The sequence below is a fragment of the Triplophysa rosa genome, linkage group LG24 (assembly GCF_024868665.1).
Source record: "Triplophysa rosa linkage group LG24, Trosa_1v2, whole genome shotgun sequence".
Lineage (NCBI taxonomy): Eukaryota > Metazoa > Chordata > Actinopteri > Cypriniformes > Nemacheilidae > Triplophysa > Triplophysa rosa.
Window position 1 is genome coordinate 6,112,612 of NC_079913.1, and position 14,178 is coordinate 6,126,789.

The 14,178-nt window shown below is 38.9% G+C and overlaps 1 protein-coding gene and 1 long non-coding RNA gene across 5 annotated transcripts in view; one reads left to right on the plus strand and one right to left on the minus strand.

Moving 5' to 3' along the window:
* grip1 (glutamate receptor interacting protein 1) overlaps positions 1–1,320 on the minus strand; it is a 203,600-nt gene extending 202,280 nt beyond the window's left edge. For 2 of the 3 annotated variants that reach the window (XM_057323888.1, XM_057323884.1), the window contains exon 1: positions 942–1,319. In XM_057323888.1, the coding sequence (XP_057179871.1) occupies positions 942–996 (55 nt within the window). In that variant the 5' untranslated portion in view covers positions 997–1,319. Of the gene's footprint in view, positions 1–941 lie in introns of all 3 variants that reach the window. The other variant, XM_057323881.1, reaches the window with a different exon arrangement.
* On the plus strand, positions 586–7,475 carry LOC130547689 (uncharacterized). Of its 2 annotated transcripts, XR_008961919.1 has the most exons (5): positions 586–759; positions 1,846–1,888; positions 2,063–2,367; positions 6,550–6,623; positions 7,029–7,475. It is a non-coding gene; the product is annotated as an uncharacterized LOC130547689 (long non-coding RNA). The 2 variants fall into 2 exon arrangements; XR_008961920.1 differs by lacking the exon at positions 2,063–2,367.
* Positions 7,476–14,178: the final 6,703 nt, after the last annotated feature.

Here is a 14,178-nt window from a genome sequence, read left to right on the forward strand (position 1 = left end):
TCTGAAACACGATCATTCCGAGCTGCTTTGCTTTGATTCATTGTGAGCTCGTGTTTTGTCTACTCTGTGTGTTTGCTATGGGCAAGTGCATCTGGCTTTCTCTCCTGACCCGCTTCGCTCGACATGCATGGCTGTGATATATACGATTTCATTACGAGCCGAATCGTTACACGCAAAACGACCGGAATATACGAAATAATCTGTCGTTACCATGCATTTACACTCCTTGCGGTAGGCTAAATAACAATGACTACAGGGAGCAGGAATCTGCAATTCGTGCCCCGCGGCTACGGGGACTTATAAAGCGAAAGAATAACAATGTTGCATATGACAAACATACAAATCATCATGTTGTCAAACGATAATACTCCATCCGTGCTTGTTACAAACGCGGTTTATAAATAGAAACTGCAAACTGTCACACATACAGCGAAATGCACATGGTTATCAGCCCAGCCGAGTGGAAGCGAAAGAAATGTCATGACTGCGAGCAACATTTTAACATTGAGTGCTATGAACACCATATATCTCTATACACCACATACACATTGCTGTAAATGCAGTATGTTCACAATAACCCACCCGAATGCATAAAACGGGAATCCAGGAAGGGATACATAGGGAAAGCGATCACATAACGCCTTCAGATGTCGATTTCAGGAAGGACACCGGCCGAACAAGTGCATTACTACTACGGGATTCCACGAGGCGGGCGCGGTATTGCCGCTCTCTACCGAGACCACTTGCTGAACAGCGAGGGTAAGTTGATACAATATAGCGCCGAACATTACAAACATTTCGCGCCAAACATCAACAACCACGACGTAACAAACAAGCCGCGAATTCATAACAATAAATAGAACGTAGCACAACTTGCAACTCGCACGGCAGGACGCGAGCACGCCGCTCACGCAAAACTATTAAACCACAGCTTGCCATACCTCCTTCTTCGTCGGCTTGCAGACAAGCGGGGATGTTTTTCTTCCAACCCGGCATTTCGGTGGCGTCGTGTGCATTCAGCGGCTCAATCTCAGGCGCATTTCTCTGACAGCACAGCCTCCCTCAGCGTGCATTTCCCCGCGCCTAGTCCCTCTATTCACTGACCGCCGGTGCGATTGAACGCTCCCTCAGCCTCGTTGTGGAGCGGAGGGGAGCTGAGCTGGGGGTGTGAACAGACACACAAACGAGAATTGGTGCACACTACAACCCACTAAACGCGAAAATGTTACTTCTCAACACTTCATCACATTATAGCTTCCCATGGCAAATCTAAACATTTCCCCACGTTACTTTCGTGTTAACGTAATTGTGCACAGCTGGTCCGATGGTCTGTTCCAGCGATAGTGAGTTTGTTGCGTTCATTCATCTCGGCGGGGTGGGTTGTATGACGTTGTGAGGTAACACAATTAGGAATATGATGTATATCGCAACGTCTAAACGTTGCCGTTTACGGAAGCATGGGTTTATGCGTAATGGTTGTTCGTTAATCGTGTAGAAAGGATCAGCCCACCTACGGTTACTGTGCAGCGGTTTGCGAGTGGGTTTCGAGAGCCCACTGTGCTGAACTCTAATTAACTTGCTGGTAATTTAATTATATCTGCTTATGTACCATTTTTAAGCTCATTGATGTTATTCAAATAGGTATACGGACCATTTAGGAGCTAAATGTATGCAAAGGTCATGGGTTTGATTCCCAGAAACCATACATACTAATAAAAAATGTATAGCTTGGATGCACTTTATTCATTATGTATGCCTGAAGTTTGAATGCCAGTAGCTTTGGATAAAATCGTGTCAAATAAGTAAACGTAGGCTATACATATTACAAAAAATCTGGTCTTGCAGCTCAACTGATGAAGCTTGGCACTATAGTGGATTCGTTTCTGAGGTAATGTACATTTTTATTCTTTGTGTAGCTTGAATGCACTGTAAGCTGCTTTCTTTAAAACAATCTGTGAAATGCATAGTAGTAAATAAATAGATTTATGTTATGTGATAAAAGATTTATATTTACAATCAAAATTTATAAAGGATTATTTCTGAAATATTGTGCTTTTTCCAGCCTTGTTAAGTGTTGTAGTTAACCCTACTGCCCAAAACATCTGGTTGCTGTCTATGCTGGTGGTCCGCAACAACACGCTTCTGCCAGCGTGTAGACAACACACAGCCAGTGGGGAAAAACATACAGATAAATGTGGGTAGAGATGCTGCCTTTCGGTGGGCATCGTGACACATCATCATCGCCCTACTTTCCTCATCCATTCCTCCCCCTCCGGCTTCCCGTCCATCCATTCACCGGGGTGCCCTGGCGGCTTCAAGTGCGTCAGAGCGAGTGCTGCGGGGCGAGGCTAGGGCATAATGAGTCAGGTCGGGCAAAGAAAAACAGTCAGTGCTTATCTTCTTTTGGACTCCTTTAACCTAATCCATCTGTTCGTCCCTCAGTTAGCATAGCATGATACACCACAGAGAAAATAAGAGGGGGTTCAGAGAGTAATCTAATGCCCTTATAGCGTCTCCTAATGGTTCCACTAGTGGGTGTGGAAGTTATGTAGAGAGGAGTGTGGATGGTATATAATTACACTTGGGAAGAAGTCAATACCTGGAAATGAAATATTCCGATTGCCAAGCTCATAGTCCCTATGAACATGTGTATGAGAGGATTCTATGGTTGCTAAGCACACATCGCCAAGGGATGATGACTCAAGGCTGCGTATAAAACGTTAGCTGTATTGTGACCTCAGTCTTTATAAGGTGATGAGGGGAGTCCAGAAAACTGCGCTGCGCTCTCCCCAAGGCCTTTTTTTTTAGAATCCTGTTTTCATAGCGCCACGTTCTCCAATAAAGCACTTGACCAAAAATGTATGCTTCTCAGCCCACACCGAAGGTTAATATTCTGATCATAAACCACCTCAAGCCAACACCGTGAGTTAAGTCGGTACTGAACGGCTTCTTTGTTTGTTTGAGGTTTTCACCTGGAGAGATCCATTACCATTCGAGCTGCATTTTCGCTATCTTCACATCAACCGATGCTCCGAGATGTTTCGATTATCAAGCCACCATAAAATTGTTTTATTAATGAAGCGTGACGCTACGTGACAACACTTTGTCTGTCTACATAATAACCTTTGTTATTATATAAGTTTGTTCTCATTACGAACCAATTTTCATTATTGTCGAAGAAAAAACTCAAAAGTTCTGCTTAGTTCTAGCTATAGCAGTTCAATAATAAGCTACACTTTTCTATATTCAGTCTTATTTCATTGTTCCACTTGCCATTTTCAATTACAATTTTTAGAACGGTCAAAATAAGACGATCGTAACTGCAGAAAATATCCGTGCTCTTTAGATATAGCTCTGCTTCAAAAACCCAGCCTCCGGAATACTGATTCCTAATGTTTTCCATCCTAGACAAAATATTTTAGCAGTCCCTTTTTTTCCCCAAGTATAGCATTTGCCTTCCACACGATTGAACATGTCATCTACCTCGTCCACAAGACACTTTCATTTAACTTCAGAGGAAGATAGCGACACAATTATTGTTATGTTTTGATGGATATTAATGCGGGCATGTTTCGGGGACATTTTGATGCGATAAATCAAGCGATGTTGCGAGAGCTATCTCAGCTGTGACGAAGGACGGAGCAAAAACAAAATCGAGCGAGATATTGCTTCTGTAATAACCGCAGTGATTGTCTAAGTTTTGTGATTAGGATGCTCTGTAAATCATTATTTATGAAACAACAATCAGCAGGCATTGATCTTGACGTCTAAGTGATGTCCGCTGGCTTACAGCGGTGATGGACTGCATCATTTAAAGACATAATCAAAAGACGAGACCTGCCATTATTGCTCTTAGCTGTCAATGCTAATAACTGTCATTTACCCCGCTGTGATTCATTACACGACCTTTGAGGCAGGACACACATGGCTTACTCTAAACACACACCCAGCATGCCTTGCGCCACCCCGATCACCAGTCAGACTCCGCAGTGCTTGATATAACAGTTGGCACCACCTGGGTGCCGGGCTCGTGAAGCAGATGGAGCCCAAAAAGGGAGAAGCATAAATAAAGAATGCAGAGCGAGGATAGGGAAACGGACAGATGGAAATAAAGAGAATTTCTTTGCTTCTGAGGAGGAATCCGAAGGTCTGTCGAGGGAACGGTCCAGGCGTAAATCGTGAATTCTCATGCAGGTCTTGCAGGAGAGGCAGACTCCTGTTGCTGTCGAGAAAGGTCTGCCTGACCTCGCATGCCGCGTCTGCCCTCACGCAATGTAATTCACAGCCCTGTGGCAGCGTTTCAAGTCGCACAGGGCAATCAAAGGCAATATGATTTCTGCTTCAACCACTTTAGCGCCCATTACAATTCTTGTATGCCTTGTCAAATAAAAATCCAGTGGCTGTGTACTTTCTCTTAGCATGAGAAATGAGAGCGAGAAATAAAGAGTTGAAAAACAACAAAAGGGACATGTGCAAAATTATTTGGGGGAAAATATTTAAAAGATTGTCAGAACATGACTAGAGGAGGCAACAGGGCTATTGACTTTGCCTGACGGTCCTTGGGGTGTTTTCTAAAGAATATTGCAAGAAGCGGTCGTCTCACGTGGCGCGTATTCGTCTTGGTTGGAACAAAAGCGAAGACGGATGCCTTGGGATGTCCTCTGCACGAAAACAGATTCATTCAAATGCTTTTGGTGAGGGATGTGCAGAATGGCATTTTTCAAATGTACTTGCAATAACATTACCTGAGCAGAACGGACTGGAATAGAATGCAGACGCTTTGTGTAAAAATCAGACTGTTTTGTAATTAAAGGGATAGTTCTCCTAAAAGACTTTTTCTCTCCCTCATGTCATTTCAAACCTGTATGACTTACACAAAAGAAGATTATTTTGAAGAATGTCGCTGACCAAACAACATTGGGGCATCGTTGACTTCCATTGTATAAATACAAAATCACTGAGACATTAATTAAAATATTTTCTTTTGTGTTCCACCGAAGGAGTCATATAAAGGTTGGAATGACATGAGTGTGAATAAAAGATGGGAAATTTTTCATTTTTAGGCGAACTCTAAAATATTCTTTACAAGACATGATGCAAACTTTTCCAAGGAAGGTTTATTATGCTGTCTAACAGCTAGCTAATAATAAATTAAAGCAAATATTTACTTATATTTATGGCCTTTTCAAGTGGAAAAGCAAATGTTGCAAGAGTTAATGCACGTACTAATAAAATATTTACCTTGAATGCACTGTAAATCACTTTGGATGAAGGCACCTACCAAATGCTCTAATTAAATGTAGAAATGTAACCTTTTTTTCGGAATTTTTCGAATAATACGCCTTATTTGGCCCAGAAAGAAATCACTGAAAAGCAACGAAGCTTGAAAGCGGATTGTGAATCATGTTTCACAAAGGTGATAAAATTCACATACATTTGTACTTCTGCCAATTGTATTTCAGTTCAATTGAAATAGACAAGACATTTTTGACTCTCATTTGGAACTGTTAAAGTCCCAGTGAGTCTCTCACGACTGTGTCAGAAATGGTGGCAATGATTTTGTCTTTATTTGGCTGTGCTGTCTCGGGCTTGTCGGGTATCTTGACGTTTCATGAATCAAAATGACATCTAGCTGCGATTGTGAAACTCAGAGACACAGCAGGGTTTGCGCTGTGTTCTGCTGTGAGGCCTAGCAACATCCACTGCAGACTCAGCTACCAATCCAAACACATCTTTATAAACAGAACTCTGACAGTCATGACATCATTGTGCCTTTTTTTACCTTTTAACCTTTGAAAGTTTACATATCCTATGTGGGTTGTCACAGTCTTAAAGGTAGAGTGTTTGAAATTTAGTGGCATCTAGTGGAGAGGTTGCGTATTGCAACCAACAGCTCACACCGCCCCTCCCTTTCGAAGCACTACTGTGGCTGACACATGACTAAGATGTCTTCACGATTTCGCTTCTTTGCTGAAGGAGATACCGTATATATGAAACACTCTGTAGAGCAGTTTGTCGGTTTAGGGCTAATGTAGAAACAACATGGCGAATTTCATGTAAGGGGACCTGCGGTGTATGTAGATAGAAATAGCTCGTTCTAAGGTAATAAAAACATAACGCTTCATTATGTAAGCACTTTATACACCTCTGAAGACTTTATGTATAGTTTATTGCATTTCTATCAATAGATTCTCCATAAAATTACACACCTGACCTTTAAAGGAAGTTTTCTATTTCAGTTAAAAATTCTGCCAATATTACTCACTTTCACACTTGTGTAAAATATGGTTGCATTATATACAATGATGTTTTATTGCGACTGTTAAGCTCAAAGAAAAATACATTGGTATTATAAAAGCTATCTTATAGCTTTATATACAGTATAGTATAGTTTTATGTATTATGTTATATTAAATTATAAAGTAAATTATAAAAATGTATGTGAGACGCCGCATAAAAACATTATTAAATGTATACAAACTAAATTCATCCATTAAGTTTAGAGAAATGACTTGTGATTTTTGATTCTGTGTGTTTGGTTCTGTCTAGAAAATAAAGCCAAGAGCGCTGAGGCCACAAGCCTTTGATTTGCAAAGCTGAGAGGCGGATCAATAAATGTGAAGGTAACTCTAAAATTCAGTTGCTCTGAAAGAGAGACACAGGCCTAATGTTGTTACACAAGAACAGTGCACAACCTCGGATGGGTTTAACACTGCACACCATGTCCCAGAAAATTACCTTGGCCTATACCACAAACTAATAAATGACATAATTAAGCAAATTTACCAACTGTTGAAGGGCATAGATGGTTACTTTAAAATGTACTTTGTATTCTTAAAAGAACTCAGTGTATTTGGCTGTTTTGTACTGCGAGAGTATATTATTATAATCTTGCTTTATAAGAATGTTGCAAAATTCTCGGATTCATGTAGAGATTATATTATATTCGTTTTTAACTCATCTTAGTATCCGTCAATCATACTCTGCTACATTTATTGATGAAGATTTAATTGTGCTCCTTATTTTAGACGTTGGCATACTGGCATAGACAACCTGATCACCTCTAGTTATCCCACCCGGCTCTGTGATGTTCCTTAGAGCTTATCCTTATGGATAATTTACATGGCTTTGTGTTACTCTGTCTGGGTGTGCTTGTTTGAACTAACAAGGGACCGTGAGAGACCGCCTTTTAATAAGACAAAGTTGTTATGCAAGCACTACAAACAACAAGTCTCAAAAGACCTCCTGAATACAAAATGCTATTTGCATCCCTGTGAGAAAGAAACATTCTTTAAATTTAATGCAGTAGAGAAATCAACACTGTTAGGTGATACCTTTATGTCTAGATGAGAAACAACCATACGCATATTTATATACACACAGCACATATACACAGATACTTGTGTGTGATGTATATGCACATCTTGTTTGCATCATGTTGTTCATCTCATTACTCTAAATACTAATAAAACTCAGTTCACATAAATAATGCACAGCACCACATTCTCACTTACAATTCAACCATTAGCAGAATTGTACACTGTAAAAAATATTCCGTAAATTTTACGGTAAAAAACCGGCAGCTGTGGTTGCCAGAACTTTACCGTCAAAAGTACGGTTGCAACGTTATTGGTTTTACGGGATTGCACCCACTGTACCGTATATTTTACAGTTAATAATTTTCTTTTTTACGGTTCATAACTGTCTAATTTACTTGTTTATGCTGTTATAAAAACAGTTTATACCTGTCAAATTCCAGGATTTACATTGTATTAATTACGGTTCATAACCATCTTTTTTACAGTTCAGCACTTTCTAATTTAAAGGTTTACATTGTATTAATTACGGTTCATAACCATCTTTTTTACAGTTCAGCACTTTCTAATTTAAAGGTTTACATTGTATTAATTACGGTTCATAACCATCTTTTTTACAGTTCAGCACTGTCTAATTTAAAGGTTTACATTGTATTAATTACGGTTCATAACCATCTTTTTTACAGTTCAGCACTTTCTAATTTAAAGGTTTACATTGTATTAATTACGGTTCATAACCATCTTTTTTACAGTTCAGCACTTTCTAATTTAAAGGTTTACATTGTATTAATTACGGTTCATAACCATCTTTTTTACAGTTCAGCACTGTCTAATTTAAAGGTTTACATTGTATTAATTACGGTTCATAACCATCTTTTTTACAGTTCAGCACTGTCTAATTTAAAGGTTTATGTTGTAATAATTACAGTTAAACTCTATAATTATTTGCTAAACATTCAGATTTAACCTTTAAGAAACTATTAAAATTACTGTTAAACTAATTGATAAATATCTTACATTTGCAAACCTAAATCAAATCATCAAAACCCATCAAAATCTATAAAAGACAAAGACATCAGTGAGGTCCCAAGTATCTTTAATAAAGACTGGCAGGCATTTAAGACAAAATATTAGTGCATTTTTCTGTTCTCGTGTTTCAACTGGTATACAGTGGTTTAATTAAAATCGTTCAGTCCAGTCTACATTTAAAGTGATGCTTCACCCAAAAATGAAAATTCTGTCATCATTTACTCACTCTCTTGTCATGTCAAACCTGTACTGTATATATTTCTTTGTTCTGCTAAACACCAAGGAATTTATTTGTAAGAATGTCATTTACCAAACAGATCTCATCCCCCATTGACTCCCATAGTATTTTTTTCCCTACTATGGCAGTAAATGAGGGATAAGATCTGTTTGGTTACTGACATTCTTATAAATAGCTTCCTTTTTGTTTAACCGAACAAAAAATGTATACAGGTTTGGAAGAACCTGAGAGTGAGGAAATGACAGAATTTTCACTTTGGGGAGAACTATCCCTTTAAAGTGATACTTCATGCTTAAAATCAAAATTTCCCCATGTTTTACTTACCCTCACGGCATCCTAAGTGAATGTGACTTTCTTCTTGAAGAATAATGCAATCAAAGTAATAATACCACGTATTCTTTGACTTCCAAGCGGCAGAATGTGAGTGAATGGGGGGGATTTTTTGAAGCTCCAAAAAGTGCATCCATCGATGAAAGAAGAACGGCTCGACACGGCTCCGTGGTCTTAACAAAGGTCTTCTGAAGCGAATCAATGCGTTTGTTTAAGAGAAATATGCATATTGACAACGCTATTAAGGATAATGTCTAACAGCCGCTGCAGGCGAAAGAGAGGCTTGTTTTTCCGTTAAATGATGGCGACGAAAGCTCCCGCCCAGAAGAGGCGGTGTTTATATTGGCGAAAAATGCTGTTCGTCACAGGAACTTACTTAGGGTGAAGACTCTGCGTCATTTGCCGGAGAAACAAGCCTCTCGCTCGCCTGCAGCGGATGTTGGACATTATCCTTTATAGCGTTGTCAATATGTATATTTCTCTTAAACAAACGCATGGATTCGCTTCAGAAGACCTTTGTTAAGACCACGGAGCCGTGTCGAGCCGCTCTTTGATCAATGGATGCACTTTTTGGAGATTTAAAAAATTGCCCCCCATTCACTCCCATTCTACTGCTTGGAAGTAAAAGGATACGTGGTATTATTACTCTGACTCCATTATTCCTCAAGAAAAAAGTTACATTCACTTAGGATGCCTTGAGGGTAAGTAAAACATGGGGAAAATTTGATTCAAGCCTGAAATAACCCTTTAAGAGATTAAAACTTGGAAACAGTCTGTAGGCCACCTTTACAAAGTCTCTCACCCCGAGTATAAACTTGGAAACAGTCTGCAGACCACCTTTACAAAGTCTCTCGCCATTCATGATCAGAAAGGTCAGCGATTAGGGTGAAGACTGGGAGTAGCTTTTTGTTTTTCTTTTCCACCTCCTTTATTCCCTTTCTCCGGATTGATGATGAAAAAAACACCTTGAAAAGAAAAAAAAAACATTTATAAGTCTGTAAATTAAGCTACACCGTAATGAATCTCCCCTCCTAAGTCTCTTTACATACCTTTGCAGGAATTCAAGCACTGACGCCAGTTCAGTAGGGTAGTTAATTTTGGAGCAGTAATAACTGCAGAACATTAGGCAAACAGCAGAGATGAAAGAAGTGATGTCATCATTCACAATCTTGCGGTCCACAGCTAGCATGAATCGGACAGCAGCATAGCAGGAGGGTCCTGTAGATACATTTCAATGCAATATACATAAATTTATGAACGTAAGATTATTGTGTATTTACATATACAGTATGGCAAGAATATTATACAAATTGCAGTTTATTTAGTACTGCCCTGAAATAACCATTTCACAAAATAGATTTTAGAAATAATAGAAATAAACCAGTTCTAAAGTTTAGATTTGTGTAAACCGAGTTATTAATCTGTGTTGTGGAATATATGTAAAAACATATATTATGTGGAACAGTTTGTTCTGTGCAGAACTAATTAAAAATTGCAATTTGTATGATTTGTATCTTATTTCTTAAATTGATAGTTCACCAAAAATTAAAATTGTCTCAGCATTTACCCTGTATGACTTTCTTCTGCAGAACACAATTTTGAAGAATGTTGTTAACTGGCCCCCATTGACTTGTGTTGGTTTTGTGTCCATACAATAGAAATGAATGGGTGCCACTGCTGTTCGGTTACCAGCATTTTTTTAAAATATCTTCTTTTGTGTTCTAGTTTAAAATGATAAGAGGGTGAGTAAATGATGACAGAATTTTCATTTGTGGGTGAACTATCACTTTAATCCCTATCATTTTGCATACTCTGCAAGGGGCATGTAAACTTATAAACTCAACTTTATAGTTAAACATTTAATCATTAAAGCTTTAGGGTTCTACTGTATATTAACAAAACGTTCACTTACCACACACAATAATGCAAGGCGTCACAGGCAGGTTTTCTAACTCCACATCCTTTGCCAGGCTTGTCTCTTCTACATAATGGAGGAGCTCCTCTTTCTCATCAAAACAGGAGAGAGGTAGAAGAATCATGCCTTTCACATCCTCTGAGCAACCATTTCTGTACTCTCAAAACTTCTAGTTTTGTGACAGCAAGGGCATGTGGAGTAGCAACACGTGAATCTATTTTGTTTACGGTAAAAATGCACACTTGAACACGCACCGTGGTTTAAGGTGAAGTTTGTTATGTAAAACATGCTACCTAAGGATTTGCACTGATATCACACAGAACTGACAGCTAAACATTTAAACTACGTGAATAAATACACACTCTACTACGGTTTCAAACACATAAATTATATTTCACAAACTGGGCAGGACATCTAGAGCTTGCGAGTTTTACTACATCCGCTGCCAGACATGTTTAAACAGTGTAGCCTACATGCTAACTTACTCGTATTTAAAACGATGCACTGCTTGATTCTATTTAGCAAAAGTACTTAACAAACATATATTTTACAGAGTATTTCCACGGATCAAGAGCTCTCACGCTTTAGGACTTGCAAGTCTGCCTACATGCGCTGGCTAGTTAAATATGTTTATGCCCCGTGAAAACAGTGTACATTCTACTCGTGTTTAAAATCACACACTGCTAAAACCGTTAAATCCAACTTACCAATATGCCCAATGCCATACATATATATATATATATATATATATATACCACTGATTTGTAGTTCAGCTCCAACAGTGCTTCATCAGAATCGTCACTGTTGAAACGCGGGAACGCAAACTTTACGTTACTGTGTGCTCCGCGCCAATGAGTATTCAACCAATCACATCCTTTGTTCACGAAGCCAAGGCGCAACGTATATCTTGATTGGATGATGCTTAACGGTTATGTTTTAAATGCTTGTTGAGTTGATTGCTTTACCATAAAATACATTCTTGAGTTCAGAGACAAAAAATTTGTTTCACACAATCTAAAAATGTAAAAGCACTGCTAATTACATAAAAACAATATTTAAATTATCAAAAGTGACAAATGTCAAGGTGAAATTTTTTGGGGGGTTTAGGCAGACAATTTAAGCTAAACAATGTATAGAAGTCATTATATTACAACTTTACACAGAAAAAGATGATTTTATAACACATATTAAAACTGGTTTAAGTGCACACTGCACAGGGGAGTCAGATATGTTTATGTAGCCTATTTGTAATAAGAATATTTTTAAGACGTTCTTTTTTTACGGCAAATAATACAGTGTACTGTAATGTTTTACTCCAATAAACCGTATTTTCATATGTTTTTACCTGTTAAATGTACGGTCTTACTCCGTAAAACTAATTACAGATTTCCACTGTAAATTCTACGGGTTTCGCATGTTTTATGAAATACGGTTTTATACTGTAGCATTTATACGGTATTTTACTGTTAAATCTACTGACATTTTTTACAGTGTACATTGCACATATGTTCACATACATGCCATCTCATCTTGCTGAAATACAGAATCGCTAAACCATAAAATAAAACAAGATCCCAAAAGGCCTATGGTGCTGCTTGTATATTTCATTTCCAATTAGATCATCAGCTTTAAAAACAGCTTCCTCTGAGACCTTGGCGTCAACATTTAGGCTTCATTGGATGCTTGGTTAATCAAATGTGAATTAGATGAAGGTCTTTAATTAGCTAAATGTGTTGAGAACAGGAGTGGGTTGGCCAAGTGAGTTAAATTAGACAGCCAAAATCCGCTAGAAGGGACATCACATTGTCAAGTGGTAAATAACTGTCAACAGACACAATATGATTCTCTACCACCTCCGTTTATCAGGTAAGTTCTTCAGTGATCTGTCTTTCCTAAATGTGTCTTTACTTTTCACAGTACAACTGCATTGTGCATAAACATTTTAAACAACTTCATCACAAAGAATTGGACACTCGAACTTGAATTTCCACACGAGCACCAGTTGGTTTCTAATGCGTTGGCCGCCAAATAATATAATTCCAGCAGGTTCAACTAAAAGTCATTTCCTGATCCATCATACAGTAAATTGCTCCCAAATCGATGGATATTTATGTGAGTTAGGCTGATTTGGGACCTGTGGTTGTTAGGGGCTGTACAGTTGATCAATGACATATAGCCTTGTTCTACGTTCCCCATCAACCTGTTATATGGCCGAAACATGAGGTCACTGTGCAGAGGTGGCATCGGGGTCACAGGGGCTTCAGCAGCCTCATACGTTACCTCTCCTCTGGGATATTCCGCTGTGCTGCATTGATTAATCAGAGAGAGCACCGACAATGAGGCCGCACACCCGTACACCTCTATACATGCCCCATCTCCTGTCAGTCTCCTCCCCTGAGAGCTCCGGGCTATTTCTCACTGTGAATCAGGAGGCTGAGAGAGAGACTCTAGAGAGAGCACCGGCAATAAACAGCTAGATCAGACACGGTGATGGACACACTGAGATGGATGATGGTGGAGTGAAGAGACTAAGAATACATGACCTTGTACAAATGCCCTTTGTATCTAATTGAGCTGCCGTTGACCAATAAGAATCCAGGAAAGAGGTATTTTTTATATGAAAGGGGATGCTAATAGTATGTCATGCTTAAAGGAACAGTTCACCCAAAAGTCTTATTTATCAGTTATTTGGATGAATGCTTGTAACCAAACAGGTCTTGGTCACCGTTGACTACCATTGAAGGAAAACAGACAGCTGTCAGAAGCACATGTGAGCTTCGGATGGGTCCACGTATAGTTCAATCGTACACTCTCTTGCTATCAGTGTCTCTCTATCCCTTCATTAAGTCGGTCTTAAATAGTTTAAGACAAGAGAGCGGAGAGAGGTAATAAAATGAGCCTTGGCGCCCCTTCACCAACGTCGGCGTGCTTGTGTGAGATAGTGAAGATGAACGATATGCCTACATAAAGAAGCCTGTATTAATGGAGTGCTCTCATGAGACTGTGCCTTAAGGCTCTTCACATCGAGTAAATAACATCTTTGTTATTTCCACATATTCAAGGCTGATGTGCAGTGTTTTCTCATGAATTCCAAGGTCTTTTCATCGTTTCGTGGAAGTCGATGGGAATTTTATGTTAGCGTAAAGTAATTAAATTAACTTCAATGTTAAGTTCATCAAAGGATGGTCATCGCTCGAGTAGAGCACAATTACCTCCAGAAAGCCATTAATGGGCTGTAGATTGTTGCTGTTTTACAACAAGACCTAATTTGTATTTTCCAGGTCACTTTTAATAGAAAATTGGGGGGAAGATTGAGAAAGTAATTGTACTTGGAAAAGAGGTCAGAAGCG